Raw genomic sequence first — 22038 nt, 5'->3', positions numbered from 1 at the left:
TAGACACTATATTTTTTATTTTGGCAATGTTTTTAGACAGTAAAAAGCTGCTGATGTTATTGATGTGATGTGTCTGTTAAAGTTCAAGTTAGAGTCCATTATTACCCCCAGATTTCTAACTTGGTTTATAGGTTTTAGAGCGAGACTCTGGAGGTGACACTAACACTTTCTCTTTGTTTCTGTGACAAAGACGATGATTTCAGTCTTGTCTGAGTTCAGCTGGAGAAAGTTGTTCTGCCTCCACAAACTGATCTGTTGGATGCAGTGACAGAATCCACTGGTCCATATTCACCTGCGACAGTGAAACATAGATCTGACTCGTCTGCATCATTGTGATAGGACACATTTTCACTGTGTATCAGCTGACCTAACGGCAGCATGTAGAGGTTGAACAGAAGAGGACCCAAGACTGACCCTTGGGGCACCCCACAGGTCAGGGGCATGTGGTCTGAGACACAAAGTACTTCCTGTCTTCCAGATAGGACCTTAACCAGTTTAGGGCAGTGCCAGTGATGCCCACCCCGTCCTCTAGTCTCTGTAAGAGGATCCCATGATCGACAGTGTCAAAAGCAGCATCAGATCAAACAGAATTAAGACTGAGGCTTTGCCCGTGTCAGCGTTCAGACGGATGTCATTTATCACCTTGACAACAGCAGTCTCAGTGTGATGAGGTCTAAAACCTGAAAAAACATCAAATGAGTTGTTTATTAAGAGGAAATCTGTGACTGTTGTAAACAACCTTTTCAAGGACTTTGCCCCAAAATGTCAGATTAGAGATGGGCCGGTAATGACTCAGTACTGCAGCATCAAGACAGCTCTTCTTTAGGAGAGGCTTCATGACCACTCCCCCTGACCCCTGCTCTGCTGTAGGAGAGGCTTTATGACCACAGTTTTCAAAGACATTGGAAATGTTCCAGATTGAAGCGACATGTTAACTATGTGAGTGAAACTGTTCAGCACAGACTTTAGAAATCTGGAGGTCACACATGGAGGCAGCATGTGGATGAACTCAGTCTGGTGATGATCTCATGGACAGTTTTGTCAGTTACTGGTGCAAAGTGAGTTAGCTCTAAGTGTCTTGGTGGTTTTAGGGTAATTTTTTGCATTGTGGGATTTATAGAATTTTTAATGCCCTGAACTTTGTCATTAAAGAATAATACAAACTCATTACACTTGGATGTGGAAATGAGTTCTAACGGCAGCTGAGCTGGAGGGTTTGTTCATCTGTTACTGTGGCAACAGGACACGCCCGTTTTTACTGCAGCTTCCAATTATTTCAGACAAATATCTTTCCCTACTTCTACATAAAATGAGGTTGTACATGTTCAGCTTCTCTTTGTAAATCTCTTTTTGAACCTGGAGCTTTGATTGGCGCCATTTCCATTCGACCCGGTGACACTCCCTTTTCTGTGCCCTGACCCAATCATCATGTCTCCATGGCAACTTCTGCTTATTTTAACCATTTCAGCCTTCATAGGGGCGATGGTGTCCAGAACATTCAAAACACTAGATGTAACAGATTTCAACAAATTATTTACATTAGAACATGAGACATTTTCAAAGTTTATCATTTCCATAAACAGTGCACCTGTGCCATCACTTATGTGTCTCCGCTGAACAACTGCAGGACCAACCTCTGAACAGCTGCAGGACCAGCCGGTGGTTTGGGAGAAACAGACATGTTAAAGAAGACACAGAAATGATCAGACAGAGCAGAATCAACCACATTGACATTTGAAATATTTACCCCCTTTGTAATTATGAGATCTGGAGTGTGCCCTCTGCTGTGGGTGGGGCCAGCATCAAGCTCTTTAGCCTTTCTGTCTCAAATATTATCAACATGAACATTGAAATCACCTGTAATGACCAAACCATCAAAGTCTGTGCATACGACTGAAACATCTCAGTAAAATCATCAATAAAACTTTGGCAGTGCTGGAGAGGCTTGTATAAAACAATGAAGAGAATGGATGGAGACCGTTTTAGCTCTATTTTGGATTATACATACTCAAATGATGAAAACACCCCAAAAGACAACCTGTGGTTAATTATTTCATCTCTAAAGATTATACAGACTCCGCCCCCTTTTTTGTTTCAGATTCAAACTTAAAGTTAGGTGGAGCAGATTCTATCAGAACTATATTTTCTTTCATGGCTTGTTTTTGTCAAGCCATGTTTCAGTTAAAAACATAAAATCAAGATTATAAGAAGAAATTATTAATTAAGAGAGATTTGTTACATAAGGATCTGACATTTAGCACAGCAAGTTTCAGACTATTTTCAGTGAGACTGGGCTTTATCTTTTCACAGGGAATATGAATCACATTTCTCAGATTGGGCAGCTTGACTCGCATTTTGTTTTTCCATCTGTGTGATGTGACTACAGAAATAGTACTAGGGGGGGGGGGTTTACACAGGGCCCCGGGTTGGTTCGATTTTTAATATGACAGTAAGTCCTGGCAACGCTGAGACCCAGTGCATCCTATCTATGGGAGATACCAGGTGAAAAGCGAGGGGGGATGGGTGGTGGGGCTTTTGTAGCTGGGGAGAGTTTGGGACCAGGTGAGAGGCGAGGGGGGGATGGGTGGTGGGGCTTTTGTTGGTGTAGTCGGCTTGTACAGGGAAGAGTTGATAAGTGTTGACATAACTGTTGATCTTGCTATATTGGGCGTGAGTTGAGCCATCTTAATGCCTGATTTGATCAGACTTTCATGATGGCTGGGAAGGCCCCTGGGTGAGGGTGGAGATGAGAAGGAGAATGAGGAATCTCTAGTGGAGTAGATGTTACAGGGGAACCCAGGGATGGTCTGACAGGGATGTTGTTGGGCCTGTCACAGATGGGTCCAAGGCCTATGAAGATTGTTGTGGTGCTGTGGAATAATTTCAAGAAGTCTCTTTTCAAAACTTCAGTCCGTTCCCGTCGTATGTCCACTGCACCACGAGCACAATCAGCTGTCTAACTCCATGTTTAGCCAAAACATTTGGATGGAGTGACGTTCTCTCACTCACTGTGGCGCTTGGAAAAGAATGTGTGTTGATCTTTTCGTGCGTCACATGACTTATCACGCCGTCTCCAATAAGGACAGACCTATCAGTGACCTTGACGCTTGGCACAGATCCTCCTTCTGTCTGCTGTATTTTGGCTATATCATGTGTTGCATTTCTCCTTAGTTCATTTAATTCCGTCTCTGAAAGTGGTAAATATCTGTTTGTGAGCTGTATTTTAGGTGACTTTACGTTACACACACACACACACACACAAACACACACACACACACACTCTTGCTCTGTCTGCTTGGTCTGTATCTGCTCCCCCAACTTCTCTGTCTGGGTCAAGGGTCGGGTCGCATCTCACGACCATATTAGGATGTCCTGGAAGGTACAGCCTGGTGCGAGAGAAGATCCACCTTCTTAAGAATATTCATATCTTTGTCCTGTGTGTGAGAGGCCCCCAGATGAGGACCAGATGTCTGATGGGAACTTGAGGGACAGGACATGCGTTTTTAATCTGTTAGTTTTGTAATCGTAGAGAATAAATGCTTTTATTTTAACAACCATAATCTTCTCTTGTTATTCTCAGTAATTAGAACCAACAGCCCCAAGTTTGTTCCAAGAAACAGCCTGGTCTTTCTGGTTTTTAGACAGTTTTGGAAACGACACAGAGTCACTGCGGTATAGGTTGGAAGTAGCAGTTTTTCTTGTAAAAAGTGTGCTCTTCTTACCACCGGACACTGGAATTGTATCGTGAAGAACTTTTTCAGATTCCAAAACAACTATCTGTGTTTTCAGCTCATTAATTTCTTGTTGATATTTCCGACAGCATTCACAGTCTTTCTCCCTTCTCCTCCCGGACATGTCGCTGGCGTCAGATATGTCGTTAAAACTGAAAAAAAAAAAAAAATTAAATCCTTGGTTTACTTGAAAAAGTAATAAGCAAAAATGTTTGGAAGACAAAAACTGATTAAAAAGCAAAATAAATAAGGAAAGCAGCGATAGCAAGCTGGAGGGAGCAAGAAAGCGTGTGCACACTCTACAAAAATCTACAAAAGTGTACAAATGTCTGCGAACGTCGACAAAAGTCTAGAAACGTCTACAGAAGTTTACAAAATCTATAAAAGTCTGAAAAAGTCTACAAAATCTACAAAAGTCTACAAACATCTACAAAAGTCTGCAAAAGTCAACAAAGCCTACTTCACTAGCAAGGACCACGCCACAACAATGGAATATGAAATAATGTTTGTTGAAAATAGTGATGATGGATTGATGATGGATCGATGATGGATCGATGATGGATCGATGGGGCTGGGTAGAGACTCAGGATGGGGGCTCTGTCTCGGGTAATCAGCCCAGCCGATTCAGAACCCCCCTCCATAGATGGTGATGTGTTATGGTGAAGATGATAGAGACATGGAGTGGGAGGGTGGGGTCGAGAGAGTAGAGGCAACAAGAGATGCTTTGGAACGGCCTGTATAAATAGGGCTTCTGGGTAATTAGAGGTGTGGTTAAAGAGTGGAGGCGTGGTTACTGGAGGAGTAAGAGGTTGAGGCGTGGTCCTGCTCCCAAATCCAAGTTGACGATTAATATCTCCAACTACACTTCACTAGCAAGGACCACGCCACAACAATGGAATATGAAAGAATGTTTATTGATAATAGTGATGATGGATCGATGATGGATCGATGATGAATCGATGATGAATCGATGATGAATCGATGATAGATCGATGAGAGTTGGCTGGGTAGAGACTCAGGATGGGGGCTCTGTCTCGGGTAATCAGCCCAGCCAATTTCAGAAACTCCAAAAATGATTTAAAAATGAGCAAAGATGATCTGGATCTCGACGTAAAGCCTGGCTGAAAATGATGTTAACTGAGTGGCACGAGAGAAGAGGAGTTGGATTAAATCCACGCTGTCTGTCCATTACTGAGACGAGGATTCGAATAGAGTTTTAGCGTTTGTGGGTCGTCGATGGAAGTACGTGGATGTGGATAAGGTGCGAGAGTGATAGGATTGAGGTTTGGACGAGCAATTGTAGGAGTTGACGTGCTGCAGATAGTAAGATTGAGAATGAGTGGAATGAAAGATATGAGGATAGTCGGATTTAAGATGGTTCCTGAAGATCGAAGAAGAAAAATTGAGGCGATCGTCGAAGTTTGGTGCTGAGCGTCAGATTTTGGGATGGTGAATCGTGAGTAGGAGTTGGTCGATTATGGTGACTTGAGTATAGTATAGTATAGTAGTAGACATAGTTTAGAGACTTATGAGGTGCGGTATAATAGAATATCCCTTACTGATCTACTAAGACGTGTTGTCGAATGAGTGATCGAACCCCTAAGAATGTCCTGAACGATAGTGGGGTATAATTTGAACAGACGTGAAGGACCTGTTAGAGTAACCAGAAACGAGCTGCCTTCCCTTGGGCAATGAACCGAGAGAAGAATCATCCTAGTGCAGGTCGTCTGAAAATATTTAAATGCGGGAGTCTGCTACTTCTGAGTTTTGGCTTGAGAGGTGCAGTAAAGTTACTCATCGTAGGGACGAGAAGCAGGATGAATGCAGAGTCGAAAGCAGATCGAATGGGGGTCGAACTCAGGTGTGAGAAGAGGGTCGAAGGAGAGACTGTAGAGAACCGGAGGGGCATCCCAGTGGCCGGTGGCTCTGTAGTAGACATCTCTGTGCCTGGTGGCTGAGAGGGGGCTCTGGGAATTGGCTATCGACCGTGGATTGGTGCGAGCGTGTGTCCGTTGTCGTGGCGAGCGTGTGTTCGTTGTCGTGGGTCGGAGCGAGCGTGTGGCTGCTGTCGTGGGTCGGATCAAGCGTATGGCCGCTGCCGTGGGTGGGGGAGAGCATTGCTGCTGGTGAGGTTCATGCTCGAAGCGAGCATGAACCTCAGTGGCGCAGTGGTTTGGAGTGTGTGTGGTTGCCGTGAGCATGGCTGCCGGCGGGGCTCGGGGCGAGCGTGGCTGGGGATGGGTGATTGAGGGAGGGATGAATGCAGAGTCGAAAGGAGTGGGGAGGTGAATGTGGGACGAACTCAGGTGTGAGAAGAGGGTCGAAGGAGAGACTGTAGAGAACCGAAGGGGCATCCTGGTTTCCGGTGGCTTTGTAGTAAACATCCCTGTAGTGGGGATTTGAGTGAGCGAGTGGAGTGGAGCAGTGAGGCCTATCATGGGTCGGAGTAGTATGCTAGCATGAGTCGGCGTAATGGTAATGATGAATAGGATGAGAATGGGAGCGGCACACGGAAGCGATGCCTTGGTGCAAACTGTGGTGCGAGCTGAGGCCGGTTGAAAGAGGGGAAGAGGAGCGAGAAGCAGAGCGCGTGGATTCCGTTGCTGTGGATTAGAGGTCAGTGTGCATGTGTAGTTGCTCCGGAGGTATGGGTCTACGGAAGAAGCGCTTGCAGAGGAGATGATGGTGTTCGGGGCTATGGAATCTACAAATGTCTACAAAAGTCTACAAATCTACAAAAGTCTACAAAATCCACAAAACTATTCAAAAGTCAACAAAAGTCTACAAACTCTACAAACGCCTTTTTCTGGAGGACGAAAGTCCCATGACCATTGCATGACCACATAGAAAAAAGTTCAAATCTATGCTTCTGAACATTCTTTATGGAGATAGATACTTTTTATGCAATACGGTGGAATGTTATAGACATTGGAAACAAGCAGAAGGAGGCTCCTCCTCCAGGCCAGTACCAGTCACATTTGTGGAGATGCACATGGTAAGGACATGGATTTTGTACCTTTTTAGTGCAATACATACTATACAAAAAGGAAATGAAAATGTTTTAGTCGGTTTCTTTGGTTAAAAAGTTGTGTACTGTGCTTTTAAATTACACTGATCGCTTACTTACTTAGAGTATATCTTTTTATATAATGGATAAATAATAAATTAAACAATTAAGTCAAAATATCACTAACTGAGTAAACCTACTCACAATTCTCTCTCTTCACTCTTTCTTCTCTCTCTCTCTCTCTCTCTCTCTCTCTAACTCCCCCCCTTCTTCTTGGAACAGCTGTGTCATTGGCTCAGACCATGCACTCCTCCCATTTCCGCTGACTTCCCAAGCTGGTGATGAGCTGTGCCACCTGCCAGGGGAGCCTGCCCCCCTCTCCACGGCCCCGCTCCAGAACTTCTTCCAGATCTGCCTTTCAACCCGGAGCCAAGTTTGTGGCGTGTTGGTGTGGTCCTGATCTCCTTAAGACGCGGGTAAATATTGAACGAGTCGCGGGCCATGCTCAAACACATCTGCTGCTGTGTCTGCGCAGAGAGAGAATAAAGGAAAAGTGAAGAGAGAGAGGAGAGAAGGAAGAGAGACTGAGAGAGGAGGAAGAGAGAGCGAAGGAGAGAGAGAGAGAGGGAGAGAGAAGGAAGGGAGAGAAAGCGAGAGATGAGAGATGAAAGAGACAGAGAGTTTGCAGAGAGAAGGATAGAGAGAGCAATAGCAGAGAGTTAGAAAAGAGAGGGTTAGCAGAGGGAGAGAGAATGTTAGCAGAGAGAGGAGAGAGAGAGTTAGAAAAGAGAGTTAGCAGAGAGCAGAGTAAGATGTTAGCAAAGAGAGAGAGAGTTAGCAGAGAGTGGAGTGAGAAGTTAGCAGAGAGAGAGTTAGAAAAGAGAGAGTTAGCAGAGAGAGTAGCAAGAGAGAGTTTGAAAAGAGAACATTAGCAGAGAGAGAGGGGCAGAGACTTTGCAAAAATGGTATTTAAGGTGGATTCGGGCCCCCTGGAAATCACAGCCTGGTTGGGGTATAGGGCAGGACATTGGGCGGAACTTGGACATTGGGCGGGACTTGGACTTTGGGCGGGACTTGGACATTGGGCGGGACTTGAGGAGAGACGTGGCCAACTCCTCATATGCCCCACAATCCACAAGCACGATTGTTTTGGAGCCGTCAGGAGCACAGTTGTGCGAGCAAAAAACACCAGATTAAGGCATTATTCAATAATTGTGCCCTTATTAGAGGAGGTGTAAAGCACGCACAGAGCAAACAGTGTCACGTACAAAAATAAATCATGAAATATTCAGATAAACAAGCAGTAAAGACCATGACAGAAAGGGCTTTCAGATGAGAGCTTCTGTTAGCTCACTGAAGGCTCTGACTCTGTGGTCATGTCACGTCCTACACCATTACACTGTCAGCATCTGAAAGACTGCGCTTTTCCTGACATATAGTTCTAAGAGAGCTGCAGTTCACAGAAGCGAGCAGCAGATTTATTTTCATTTGTACTTTTGTGACAAGGTGATGCTGCCAAATCCTACGTATTTTTGCAGTTCAAGTAAAAAAAAAAAGAATCACAAATTACTCTAAATATGCTTCAACTTTCAGTGGTTTAATGAGGAGGGGTCGATGTAAGAAAATGTAAGTGTAATGTTCAATGTGAAGGGAAAATATGGTTCAAAGCTATATCTTTTTGTATTATGGGGCTCCATTAAGAATTGCTTTGTATGGACTAGAGGCAGGCCTATACTCCTGCTTGAAACAAATGTTTTTAACTGCATTCAATCATTTATTCTTGGATTAAAACTCTACCTGACCAATTAAATCTGAGCATCCTAATATTCACCGGAATAAATTCAAACGTTTTTCTACAACTTTGTGAGCCCAGAACAGAGTTTACCATCTCTGCAAAGCTAAACATGCATGATAAAAGAATAAAACACTGGATAACTAATAAGGCCGTGGCTGCAGAGCCGCGGCGCGGTCAAATAGCCCAGCAGTTTCAGGAGCCGCGGCACGGCCTTATAGCCTCATGGCTAACCCTGACTCTAACCCTAACCCTAACCCTAACCCTGACCCTGACCCTAACCCTAACCCTAACCTTAACCCTAACCCTAACCCTAACCCTAACCCTGACCCTGACCCTAACCCTAACCCTAACCTTAACCTTAACCTTAACCCTAACCCTAACCCTAACCCTGACCTTAACCCTAACCCCAACTAACTAAATGAATCACACTGGGTGCTCGGTGGCAGAGTGGTTAGCGCTGTCGCCTCTTGGACCAGACCAACATCACATGATCTCTCTGGGCGGAGTCTGCATGTTCTCTCCGGGTTCTCCGGCTCCTCCCATCGTCCAATCACAAGCATGAGTGAGAACCTCTAAACTGGCCCTAGTGTATGAATGTGAGAGTGAATGTCCGTCTGGCCCGTCCAGGGTGAACTGTCTAAGGCCCAAAGTCACTGTGAGAGGCTCCAGTCACCCGTGACCCCGAACGGAAACAAGCGGTAGAAAATTAATAATCACACTTTTAAAAAAATGATTAATCATGATTAATTGCATTGCACACGTTTAAATGTTATTCTTTAGATGTATATTTTGATGTGTCTTTACACATTTTCTTTGACATTGTATAGCATATTGAGTCTCTGTGGTCACATGTTTCAGGAGCAAACAAGAGGTTTATTGGATTTACAGATACTTGGGTGTTCTGTTGTAAATTAATGGAATATTTTGGCCATTTGACAAGTTTCAGCAATCACACGCAATATTTATGTTCAAATCGAGATCTTTGCAGTGTCTTTAGTTTGTTCTGTAGCGCATTATTTAATCTGTGTCAATTCATGATTAATGCGTGCAGCAGCACACAGCAGACAGCACACAGCGGCCTCATGTTGACCCTGAGAGCTGTTCTGTGGCAAAACAGATTCAACTTTATTACACTGAAAAAAGTTAAATGGTGGGGGTGATTGAAACAATGAAGTATTGTTCAGTCTACCAATGTTTAGTGCATTGATGCACATGCGTTCTGCAGCTCTGCTGCATGACAGGATCTAGTGCAGTGGACGACTGTGAAAAAGAAGGTTCATTAGTTCAATGGAGTTCAACAGTACCACCCTGGTTACGAAAGTATACATTATTTCGAGAGATGTAGAAAAATTCAAATATTGCACATTGTCTTTCTCACTCTCTTGATAACTCTTGGTTTTTTCTGCACAAACCCCAAAATCAAGGAGCAAGACAATTGAGGGAAGGAAGTTCGAAAAAGGAAGGAAAGAGTACTTTGACATCCAGCCAGACTAATGTGACAGATCCCAACCTCAGAGGAAAACTACAAACCCAAGCTAACGTTAGCATGGCGGCTGCTGCAGCCTCAGACGGAGACGCGGCTGCAGGTCTCTGCTCCATTCTGCCCGAGGCCTGGACGGGCTGAAAATAATGGATATGTTGATTTCAATACATCGTGAGCAGAGTGAGCTCAGGTCCGATAATGAACTCGGAAATAAAGTTGTAATACAACTCAAGAGAGCAGAACACACTGGATCACTGCTACACAACAGTCAGTAACACCTTCAGCACCGCGGCCCGGGCCGGGCTCATCAGACCACGTCATGGTTCATCTGATCCCCACGAACAGACAGAGGCTGAAGCTCTGCAAACCTGTAGTGAGGACTTCTAAGAAGTGGACCAATGAGGCAGAGGAGGAGGAGCTACGTGTGTGTTTGGACATTACAGACTGGGAGGAGCAACGTGTGTGTTGGACATTACAGACTGGGAGGTCTTCAGAGCTGCCAGAGACAGTTTGGATGAGGACACGGACACTGTGATGTCACACATTAGATTCTGTGAGGACAGCATTAGACCATCACACACCAAAGTCACTTTCAACAATGACAAACCCTGGTTCAGACTCAAACTGAGGCTGAGGCAGAAGGAGGCGGAGCACAGGGCCGGTGACAGAGAGCGCTACAAAGAGGCAAAGTACGGGTTCAGCAGGAGGTATCGAGAGCTAGAGCCCAGTACAACACGCGTCTGAAGCAGCAGTTCTCGTACAACAACCCCGCCTCTGTGTGAAGTGGCCCCGCCTCTGTGTGGAGTGGCCCCGCCTCTGTGTGGAGTGGGCTCCGGCTTCTCACAAACTACAAGCCCAGAGCCCCCCTTCTGGTGACGACAGAAAACTGGCCCGACAACTCAATTCCTTCTACTGCAGATTCGACACCCCCTCCCCCACTGCGGCCACCTCTGCCAACCCAACCCCAGTCCCCCCCCACCCCCCCACCCCTCTCTCAGTTCAGGAACAGGAGGTAAACAGACTATTTCGTAAATCCAACCCTCTGCTGGACCAGGCGTGTCACCCCGGCCACCTTAAGACACTGTGCAGGCGAGCTGGCCCCTGTCTTCACTGGCATTTTTAACACCTCCCTGGAGTCATGCCATGTCCCAGCCTGCTTCAAGTCGTAAATTACATTTGAGTTTAATTAGTCATTACTTTCAGTTTAAAAGTCAGAATTTTGCATTGCAAAGTCATATTTTGCATTCAAAAGTCAATTTTCCTTCAGAAATGAAGACTGTGTGAATTCAGCCTGGAAGACCTAACTCCCTACGTCCACTGCTACGCCAGGGCCGCCTGCTCCCCAGCTCAACCATCGCTCCCAAGCCGGGCGTCCGCCTGTCCGTCCATGAGAGTCGGGTCCCTCCTTCGCGCGGAACCAGGTTTCTACTTTTCCCAAGGAGGTTTTTTGTAGTTATTCCTGTCTGAGAAGGAGGGTGTAAGGACAGGGGACTCCGGGGACATCGGCCCTCGCACCTGCTCCCCATCCTCATTCAACGCTCCCAAGTCACTCCTCCCCGTGGCACGGCGCACCTCCTCTGCTCCCAATCAGTGCACAGACGGTCTCATTTAAACATTCACACAGTTGGCTCGGCCGCTTCAGACCGTACTGCGACCGCAAATACACTACGTCTCATATCATGCCAGATTCTGAATCAGATGACCCTCCAGGCGGGGGCTCCGGTTCCTTCCGTGGTCCTCCGGCCCGGGAGAGTGCACGTCCGCAGCGAAGGTCGACGCCTGGGCTCGCGGGGGTTCCACCGGGTTGTGCCCGAACCACTCTCAGCTGAGCCGGCTCGCCGCGTTCCTCCATCACGGGGATTCCTCACCCTCGCTCCGAACCGCTTCCCATTCACCGGCTGCGCACCCCGTGACCAAGAACCAGGAAATCATCAGTTCCTCCAGCTACACGCCGCGGCACCGCATCTGAGTGTCTTTCTTCGCCGTGGCTCCTCCCGCTGCTGCAGCAGTTCTCTCCACCGGATCTCGCCGACCCCGGTTCCCACCGTGGCTCCTCCAGCTACCATCGCTCAGCAGCTCCAGAACACGCTCCTCTCCACGTCAGACTCTCGATCCTCGTCTCCAGGAGGCCGGCCCCAAGCCCGCCGCTAGCCATTTGGGGGCCCTAAGCTAAATCCCCAGTAATGCTCCTAGTCTAATTAAGTATTTTTAAGTATTTTCAAGTTGTTTTATCTTGTGAATATTGCTTGAATCACAATCTTTAGCAAGATTTTGAGGTCCTCAACCAAGGCGTTTAATTCCTTAATATCCTTGCCCCAAACCCTCACCAGAGTCACCCTCGCCTGCTCCTCTGCAGAACAGATCGAGGCCAGCTCGATACATCGTACATCTCGTGCATTTACTCTTTATGGTTTCTTATTCAGCTGAGCCAATCTCATTCACCGGAAGACTTATTTGCTCCTCGGCTTTTCTGAATACTCAGCGGGTTTATTTATTAAAAAAAAGAAAAGAAAAAATGCTTCAAAAGACAACCGGTACGCTGCATCGTGTACTACATGTATGTTACATATCATTAACTACCCCACGTTACACCGTGAGCACCCGTGGCTTATTGACCGGTGCGGCCAGCTATGTACAATTTTATTCTTAAATTTTGGGGCAGTTTCCATTTCAGGGCGCCCAAAAGGTCTGGTAATTCTAGTCAATCTACACTCACTGTTATAATCGCACACAATCAGTGCAAGGCAACTGCCTGGTTAAGCCGGTTTACTTTCGCATGCGCGTAACAGAAGTGGCAGCACCGGTCCAGTCGGCCCAGGAGGCCCACCCACTGCTGCTCTACAGCACTGTCCCTCTTTCTGGAAGCCGCCCTCTCCGGGCCCCTCTTGGCAGGCTGGTCACGTAATTCACACTAACCTTTCCCCGCACTTGCGTCATTGTCATTCGTATCTGCTGCAGTTGTTTCTATGCGCCAACTCTGTCCCTCCCGGGCCACCTTACCTCACAGAGTTCATTCCACACCGCTCGACCCGGCAAGCTCTGTCCCCTCCCTTCTCGACTCGTCTCGTTTTACGAAGCCATCGGTCCCACCTCGCTTTCTGGTCCTGCCTCCTCCATGATCTGTACCGGATTTAATTTCCCATTTCCGAGTCTTCCGCCATTCCGCCGTCTGCCGGCACTTCCCGTTCTGCCATCTGCACCGGCACCCCTCATCAACGTTCCGCCGTTTGCCCTGGCACCCCCCGTCTATGTTCTGCCGTCTGCCGGCCCCTCCACGTCTGCCGTTCGCCGGCACCTCTGCTTTTGGGGGGTATATGTCTATTATAATCTAACTCTCAAAATCTCTAAAGGCAAACGCCCTGCATCATCATAGCACGCACACATGGCCCATTCTGCCTTTTCAAGCATTGGTTAAATTCGCAATTGGGTCAAACTACGGCTCACCTCATTCCCCTTTGTTCCTGACTCCTGAAGGCCGGCCCGTGACTGCAACCCTAACATCCGAGGGTAACATTTATCCTATGCAATCCGCCCCCTCGTCTTTACACCGGGCACCCGTTCAGAATAGGAGCCGATATATCCTCTAACAACTCGGGCGACGGTCCTCTTCTGCCCGTGCCAGTACGTTCGTCCCGACCTGCCTTCGATTTTGGTGGCTCAACGCTCCTCGCATCCTAGTAAGTCTCGTCTCAAATACTGGTGGTGGTTCAGATTTTCTTATCACCGGTCCCCTAGCCTTCTTGCTCCGTCCTTCCTGCCTGCTGTTTCCTCTTGCTGTCCCGTCCTGTTCCTGACCCTCATCCCACAGTCAACCCCTTCTGGCCAGCTCCCATTTGTGACCCATGTCTCAATTTCTGCTTCCTTCCGTGACCCATGTCTCACTCTCAGTCAACTTCTGCTGCGTCTGTGACCCATGTCTCTCAGATAACCTCTGTCTGTCTCCTCAGCACTTCGCCACACTCGCTGGCATCCTCTATCTCCCCTCGTGTCTACGTCATTTCTTATCTACTCCCAGGTGCTTCATGTTCCTGTCCCCGGTCCTTCACCACATCTCCCCGTCATTCCAGACGCTTCGTGTTTTCAGGGCGTCTCCCCCAACTCTCCCCGTCACTACGCATTCCAGTATCTGCCCCTCTCGGGCCACCACGTGATCAATGGCGGCCTTGCATCCCGGCTGTTCTACTCTTCTATCGTAGAGTATTTGCTGTCCTAATGTTCTTTCTGAACATCAGTCATAACCTCAGCAACATGGCTGTGGGGGGAGACATCAGATTATGAGCGCCCGTAATTGCAATGTCTTCCGCCGGGGTCTGAGCGCCAAATAACTACCGCAATAAAGCTTGTTAAACCGTCCTCTCTGTGTCTGTCTGAGTCTCTCCAGGAAGAATTGTACTTATTTAAGCAGAAAAGTCTCATTGTGATGATCAGTCTCCTCATCCTGAACAATGACACCAGCACAGATCATTCAACATCGATTTAAACTGTTCTTAAACTGTAATATCATTTAGTTTAAGTCTAACGACTTTATTAGACTGAATTAGACTTTAAACAGTCATTGGACTATATAAAGTCTAATGACTTTGGTTTGTGGAACCAAGTGTGGAACCGTGTGTGGAACCGTGTGTGGAGCCGTGTGTGGAACCAAGTGTGGAACCAAGTGTGGAACCGTGTGTGGAACCGTGTGTGGAACCAAGTGTGGAACCGTGTGTGGAACCGTGTGTGGAACCGTGTGTGGAACCAAGTGTGGAACCGTGTGTGGAACCGTGTGTGGAACCGTGTGTGGAACCAAGTGTGGAACCGTGTGTGGAACCGTGTGTGGAGCCGTGTGTGGAACCAAGTGTGGAACCAAGTGTGGAACCGTGTGTGGAACCGTGTGTGGAACCAAGTGTGGAACCGTGTGTGGAACCGTGTGTGGAGCCGTGTGTGGAACCAAGTGTGGAACCAAGTGTGGAACCGTGTGTGGAACCGTGTGTGGAACCGTGTGTGGAACCAAGTGTGGAACCGTGTGTGGAACCGTGTGTGGAGCCGTGTGTGGAACCAAGTGTGGAACCAAGTGTGGAACCGTGTGTGGAACCGTGTGTGGAACCGTGTGTGGAACCAAGTGTGGAACCGTGTGTGGAACCGTGTGTGGAGCCGTGTGTGGAACCAAGTGTGGAACCAAGTGTGGAACCAAGTGTGGAACCGTGTGTGGAACCGTGTGTGGAACCGTGTGTGGAACCAAGTGTGGAACCGTGTGTGGAACCGTGTGTGGAGCCGTGTGTGGAACCAAGTGTGGAACCAAGTGTGGAACCGTGTGTGGAACCGTGTGTGGAACCAAGTGTGGAACCGTGTGTGGAACCGTGTGTGGAACCAAGTGTGGAACCGTGTGTGGAACCAAGTTTGGAACCGTGTGTGGAACCACGTGTGGAACCACGTGTGGAACCGTGTGTGGAACCGTGTGTGGAACCACGTGTGGAACCGTGTGTGGAACCAAGTGTGGAGCCGTGTTTGGAACCAAGTGTGTGAGACATGTTAGAGAACGGGCCTCAGAACAAGGCCTCAGACTGAGCCTCTGTGGAAGGCTCCTGCAGTACTGCTCAGCGGCCTGTAGAGGTCACTGAAAACACCGTGACTTCAGCCAAGCTTCAGCAGTCATATAAGATAAGCCTTATTTTTCCACACAGTGGGGAAATTCCAGTGTTGCAATACAAAGTAGGTACAGAAGTAGAAGAACAGATAACTTTACAAAAAAAACTCCTAACAGAAAAGCTCGTATTAACAAACTCTTATAAAAAAAAACGTTTATATTCTTAATAAAAAGTAAAAAAAATAAAAATAATAATAATAGTAACAAAAGTAACGGACGGAGAATATTGCACCAACATGATTGACATTATGTCTGAGTATTGCACATGAATATGACATTTAAACACAGTTGTGACACGGTCATTGGGACTGGAGCGTAGAGCTGAGGCCTCGGCTGGACGGGAGAGATGGACACGTTTGAAAACTCATGTTCATAATCTTGACCAGTAACTGCTCGACTGAAGAGATATGAGACAATGACTGTGACTGAGCCTCCAGAGAGAGAGGATCAGGGTCTTGTCTCTGATCCGTGTTTGGAGGACTCTTCCTCCTCCGTGAGGACTTTAAAGGACACACATTATGCTTAATTAACTTTTTGGAGCTTTTAACCGTGTTTTCACATTGTTCGCTTAACAAAATCACACTTTTAGCTTCATTCACACTAGTTTGATGAAGCCTGAGATCATCTCCCTCCGAGCCTTAAAAACACTGAATTTCTAACTATAATCTTCGTTTTTTTAAGTTCATAAATCCTCTCCCGTCTCTCTGTAAATGGCTCCCGTCTAATCACGATCAATACAACTCCAATTTCCGAGACCAGGAATTAAACAATCCGGATTGACATGTTAATACTGTGTGTAATTCCCTCTGCAGCCAGTAGATGGCGAAAGTCAATAAGTACCGTGGGATACAAGAAAGGTCCAAACGTAATTTGGATTGTTTGTTCGAAAATATGAGATGCAGAACTAAAGGTACTGAAGAGCATGTTTAAAGGCTGTAGGGACCAGAGGGACCAGAGGAACCAGAGGCCTGGAGGAACCAGAGGCCTGGAGAGACCAGAGGCCCGGAGGAACCAGAGGCCCGGAGGAACCAGCGGCCCGGAGGAACCAGAGGCCCGGAGGAACCAGACCAGAGGCCTGGAGGGACCAGAGGCCCGGAGGAACCAGAGGCCTGGAGAGACCAGAGGCCCGGAGGAACCAGAGGCCTGGAGGAACCAGAGGCCTGGAGAGACCAGAGGCCCGGAGGAACCAGAGGCCCGGAGGAACCAGACCAGAGGCCTGGAGGGACCAGAGGCCCGGAGGAACCAGAGGCCCGGAGGAACCAGAGGCCTGGAGGAACCAGAGGCCTGGAGAGACCAGAGGCCCGGAGGAACCAGAGGCCCGGAGGAACCAGACCAGAGGCCTGGAGGGACCAGAGGCCCGGAGGAACCAGAGGCCCGGAGGAACCAGACCAGAGGCCTGGAGGGACCAGAGGCCCGGAGGAACCAGAGGCCCGGAGGAACCAGAGGCCTGGAGGAACCAGAGGCCTGGAGAGACCAGAGGCCCGGAGGAACCAGAGGCCTGGAGGAACCAGAGGCGTGGAGGAACCAGAGGCCTGGAGAGACCAGAGGCCTGGAGGGACCAGAGGCCTGGAGGAACCAGAGGCCTGGAGAGACCAGAGGCCTGGAGGAACCAGAGGCCTGGAGGAACCAGACCAGAGGCCTGGAGGAACCAGAGGCCCGGAGGGACCAGACCAGAGGCCTGGAGGAACCAGAGGCCTGGAGAGACCAGAGGCCTGGAGGAACCAGAGGCCTGGAGAGACCAGAGGCCTGGAGAGACCAGAGGCCTGGAGGAACCAGAGGCCCGGAGGAACCAGCGGCCCGGAGGAACCAGAGGCCCGGAGGAACCAGAGGCCCGGAGGAACCAGCGGCCCGGAGGAACCAGACCAGAGGCCTGGAGGAACCAGAGGCCCGGAGGGACCAGAGGCCTGGAGGAACCAGAGGCCTGGAGGAACCAGAGGCCCGGAGGAACCAGAGGCCCGGAGGGACCAGACCAGAGGCCCGGAGGGACCAGAGGCCTGGAGGAACCAGAGGCCTGGAGGAACCAGAGGCCTGGAGAGACCAGAGGCCCGGAGGAACCAGAGGCCTGGAGAGACCAGAGGCCCGGAGGAACCAGCGGCCCGGAGGAACCAGAGGCCTGGAGAGACCAGAGGCCCGGAGGAACCAGAGGCCCGGAGGAACCAGACCAGAGGCCTGGAGGGACCAGAGGCCCGGAGGAACCAGAGGCCCGGAGGAACCAGAGGCGTGGAGGAACCAGAGGCCTGGAGAGACCAGAGGCCTGGAGGAACCAGAGGCCCGGAGGGACCAGACCAGAGGCCCGGAGGGACCAGAGGCCCGGAGGGACCAGACCAGAGGCCTGGAGGAACCAGAGGCCTGGAGAGACCAGAGGCCTGGAGGAACCAGAGGCCTGGAGAGACCAGAGGCCCGGAGGAACCAGCGGCCCGGAGGAACCAGAGGCCCGGAGGAACCAGACCAGAGGCCCGGAGGGACCAGAGGCCTGGAGGAACCAGAGGCCTGGAGGAACCAGAGGCCCGGAGGGACCAGACCAGAGGCCCGGAGGGACCAGAGGCCTGGAGGAACCAGAGGCCTGGAGAGACCAGAGGCCCGGAGGAACCAGAGGCCTGGAGAGACCAGAGGCCCGGAGGAACCAGCGGCCCGGAGGAACCAGAGGCCTGGAGAGACCAGAGGCCCGGAGGAACCAGAGGCCTGGAGGAACCAGAGGCCTGGAGGAACCAGAGGCCTGGAGAGACCAGAGGCCCGGAGGAACCAGCGGCCCGGAGGAACCAGACCAGAGGCCTGGAGGGACCAGAGGCCCGGAGGAACCAGACCAGAGGCCTGGAGGGACCAGAGGCCTGGAGGAACCAGCGGCCCGGAGGAACCAGAGGCCTGGAGGAACCAGAAGCCCGGAGGAACAAGCGGCCCGGAGGGACCAGAGGCCCGGAGGAACCAGAGGCCCGGAGGGACCAGAGGCCTGGAGAGACCAGCGGCCCGGAGGAACCAGAGGCCCGGAGGAACCAGAGGCCCGGAGGAACCAGAGGCCCGGAGGGACCAGACCAGAGGCCCAGAGGAACCAGAGTTATTAAACGCATCACTTTAATAACAGTCAAAATCAATGCTACTGAGGACAGGAGCAATACGTGAGTCTGAAGCGGGACAAAGTTCAAAGACAAAGACAAAGCTCCGCCCTGAAGCTTTTGTGGCCTTCAGTTCATCAATATTAGGTATTAGTATCTGCATTTCTGCACGGGTGGAGTCAGCCTTAGTGACCAACTTTAAACACAATGAAAGTGATAAACTAAATATGAATGTATGTATTTATTTACTTTGTGAACATTGTTTAATCTGTTTTTTACCGTCGCCCTTCAAGACAACTGCTGTTGTAATTTTGGGCGTTACAAGAAGAAATGAAATTGAAATTGGGCCATAGTTTAGAATGTAATTCATCCATTTGAAATAATGATCTGGTCATTTCTTAAAGATATATTTTCAAATGAGTTGTAGCGACCGTATCGATACAGTACATATGTGTATGTTTCATAATGTAAATAACCGTTTGAATTGCAGTCAAAATATCAAGAAATGTAATTTGTTGAAAATTAGGAACTTATCTGAACTCTAAACTGCACCTACAGAGTCCCAGTACTGACAGATCCAGTGGTTGAAACTGGACTGGTGAGACTGGACTGGTCAGACTGGTCCGGTGAGTGTGACTGTTCTTCCTGCACCAATCCCAGGGCCCGTGCTGGTGTGTGGGAGGAGCGGGGCCTCTCAGGTATGTGACATCACAGCAGGAAGAGGAAACAGAGACGTGAGCGACATGAGCCGAGTGTGAAACAATAAGGTAAAGCTCCTCTCTGTTTTTACACTTGAAGAATAATGAGGTGATTAGATTTGTCGTGTTGAAGGTCTTGCTTTTGTTGGATCAGGGTTCCTAAAGAAGATGGAATTATGTCTCTGTTTCTGATATAACTGTATAACTGATTGTAGCACAGCAAATATGAAAGATGTGAGTCAACTTGGCAACAATTTGAGTTAAACAACATTATGTCAACTAGGCAGCTACTTCAAATAATATTGGCCTTTGAAATTACACGTTTACGATAAAAGTAAAGAACCTTTTAAGAGTATTTTTTTTCAAATGATTGACACAAAAATGAGAAACTACAGGATGGTCAACATAAAGCTTACACTGTAACTGAACACCGAACTGGACGTGACAAAAATGGAACAAAAAGTGATTTATGTTGAGTTTTGATGGACCTGGCGCAGCTCCAAGTCAGATCCTTCTAAATGTCTTTCAAACAGCAAAGACACATTCCTGGATCTATGGTTTAAAAAGTACATCAAAATCAGGCTTTAGGCTGAATGATAAAACTGTACCATTTTGCAATCGCTGAGGTCATTTTGATCCTAATTTAACCCAAAAAGAATCTCACTTACAAAGGTCAAGGTCAGATTCAGGGCAGCCAGTCTGCGTCAGGTGAAATGACCTCAGGATGACCTTTGGACACCAACAGGGTCCATCACCTTCTGTGGCTCGGTGTCACAGTCCCAGGTCATTGTGATCTTCGAGCATTTATTTTGAAAGCCAGAGATCTTTGTTCCTTTTTCAAAGTGCGTTTCTCCAAGTTGAAGAAGGAAAGAAACTTGAACAAGCCAAAATGAATTTCTACTTCTACTGCGACTTTGTACACGGACCAATTCAGGATTGTATTCTTTATTTGAGCTGTTTTTACTTTTTAAATGTTATTACAAATGTTTTTACTTTAACATGTTTTGAACTTGTACTTTTCAAACATCTCGTCTCATTTCAAGCTCAATGACTTGTTACCGGGGCAAGAATGGATCTTATGAAAGTAATAGTTAATGTGAATGTGACGAGTGAACTCTTTGTCACATCCGCAACTAACTCTAACCAAGGCATGTCAAAGTATCAGATCAGATCCAGATCCAGACGAGATACTCATTCTAGTATTGACACATACACATAATGTGACCTTAACTGAACAGATTGTACAGTTACTGAAGTGAACTAGTACGAGACCATATGATATTGACAGCCCATTATGGTGTCAACATCGATATTGGCTTATTTGTATCAAAGTATCAAAATTGAATTTAAATATTATTCTTTTGTCAACACTACTAATATAAAAAGACTCAAATGCAGATCGTTTTGAATCCGTCTTCAGTCTCTAACACTCCATATCTCTCATTACAGGTTCATTCCTTTCCAAAATGGAGGAAAAGAAGAAAAAGAACGTGCTGGAAAACTGGCGCATTAAAACCAAGTTTCCAAACCTGAAGAAACTCGGTAAGAAGAATCCCCCAAAGCCAGCAAAGAAGCTCATGTACCGACGCAGCATCTCCGTACCCGACCTTCACATGATCAAGTCCCATCTGAGCGAAGACATCAACTCTGCCGAGGGCCAAATCTGTGGCATCTCTCCCGTTCCAAGTGATTCAGGTTCCAATTCTAGCAGCACGGCCAATGATGGTCCCATTTACATGGAAACCGTACACGAGGTCCACTTTCGGAATCCAACAAACTCTAAACTGTTGTCTTCTAATCGCATCAGCGCGCCGGTCATGGCTCACTACGAGGACATAAGTCAACTGCACAATCTACCCACAAATAGTAGCCTCTCGGATGAAGTTCAAACCAAAGCAAATCTACAAAGATTTACTTTTGATTTACCTGTTCCAACACCTAGAACTGTCTATCACAGAGATGTGCAAGGTCGATCACCAAGACCCTTCATTGAGCGACACCAATCCAGCAGCAGACTTCAAGAGATGGAGAACGCAGAAGAACAAAGGACTCTTGCGGCGGTTATAGCCCGAGCGAGTTCCATGGGTGAACAAGTGAGAGATAAGATTGAGAAGAAGTCATTGTCCGCGGTTAAAAAGAAGTGTCAGAGCGTCCTGGTTTTGGACGGCTTGGGGACGCCAATGGAGAGCACGGACGGGATATCGCTGGACTCAGCCTGTGAAACGCCCAGTGATGAGAGGGCGCCCTGCACCACCACCGACTCAGAGGAGCAGGAGAAGGAGATGTTTGGTGCTTTGGAGATGAGCGAGTTCTGTCTGGATGAGGAGATGACAATGCCTGGATCTCCACGTGACCACACCCCGGGGGAAATAACAGAGGTCAGGAAAAATCATCTCTTCTCATTATCATAACCACACTTACAGGTGGAGTAACCTGATTGGCTGCAGGAGCGACTCACTGACGGGGTTTTGGTACTGATTCCCATTCATTTTCCCCTTAGACTTCATCAAAAATTAAGAGTTTAAAGGCAGGATATGTGGTACCTAATGTCCATAACACACCTGTTTTCAGTCAAAAAATTAAAATATAATAACAGAGCTTAAATAAAAAGCTTTCAATTATTGTCGGAAAGTGAGAAATGAATGGGA

At 48.1% G+C, this 22038-nt stretch overlaps 1 protein-coding gene across 1 annotated transcript in view; it reads left to right on the top strand.

Annotated features, from left to right (window-relative positions):
• Positions 1-20827: 20827 nt before the first annotated feature.
• mctp2a (multiple C2 domains, transmembrane 2a) overlaps positions 20828-22038 on the top strand; it is a 151596-nt gene continuing 150385 nt past the window's right edge. The window contains exon 1 of the mRNA XM_072435032.1: positions 20828-21768. Within this exon, the coding sequence (XP_072291133.1) occupies positions 20857-21768 (912 nt within the window). The 5' untranslated portion in view covers positions 20828-20856. The remainder of the gene's footprint in view (positions 21769-22038) is intronic.

The sequence above is a fragment of the Eucyclogobius newberryi genome, unplaced genomic scaffold (genome assembly GCF_026437365.1).
Source record: "Eucyclogobius newberryi isolate DKJ021-1_F unplaced genomic scaffold, fEucNew1.0.hap1 SCAF_7, whole genome shotgun sequence".
Taxonomy (NCBI): Eukaryota; Metazoa; Chordata; class Actinopteri; order Gobiiformes; family Gobiidae; genus Eucyclogobius; species Eucyclogobius newberryi.
Note: the sequence above shows the minus strand (reverse complement) of the source record. Positions and strands in the feature narration are given on the sequence as shown.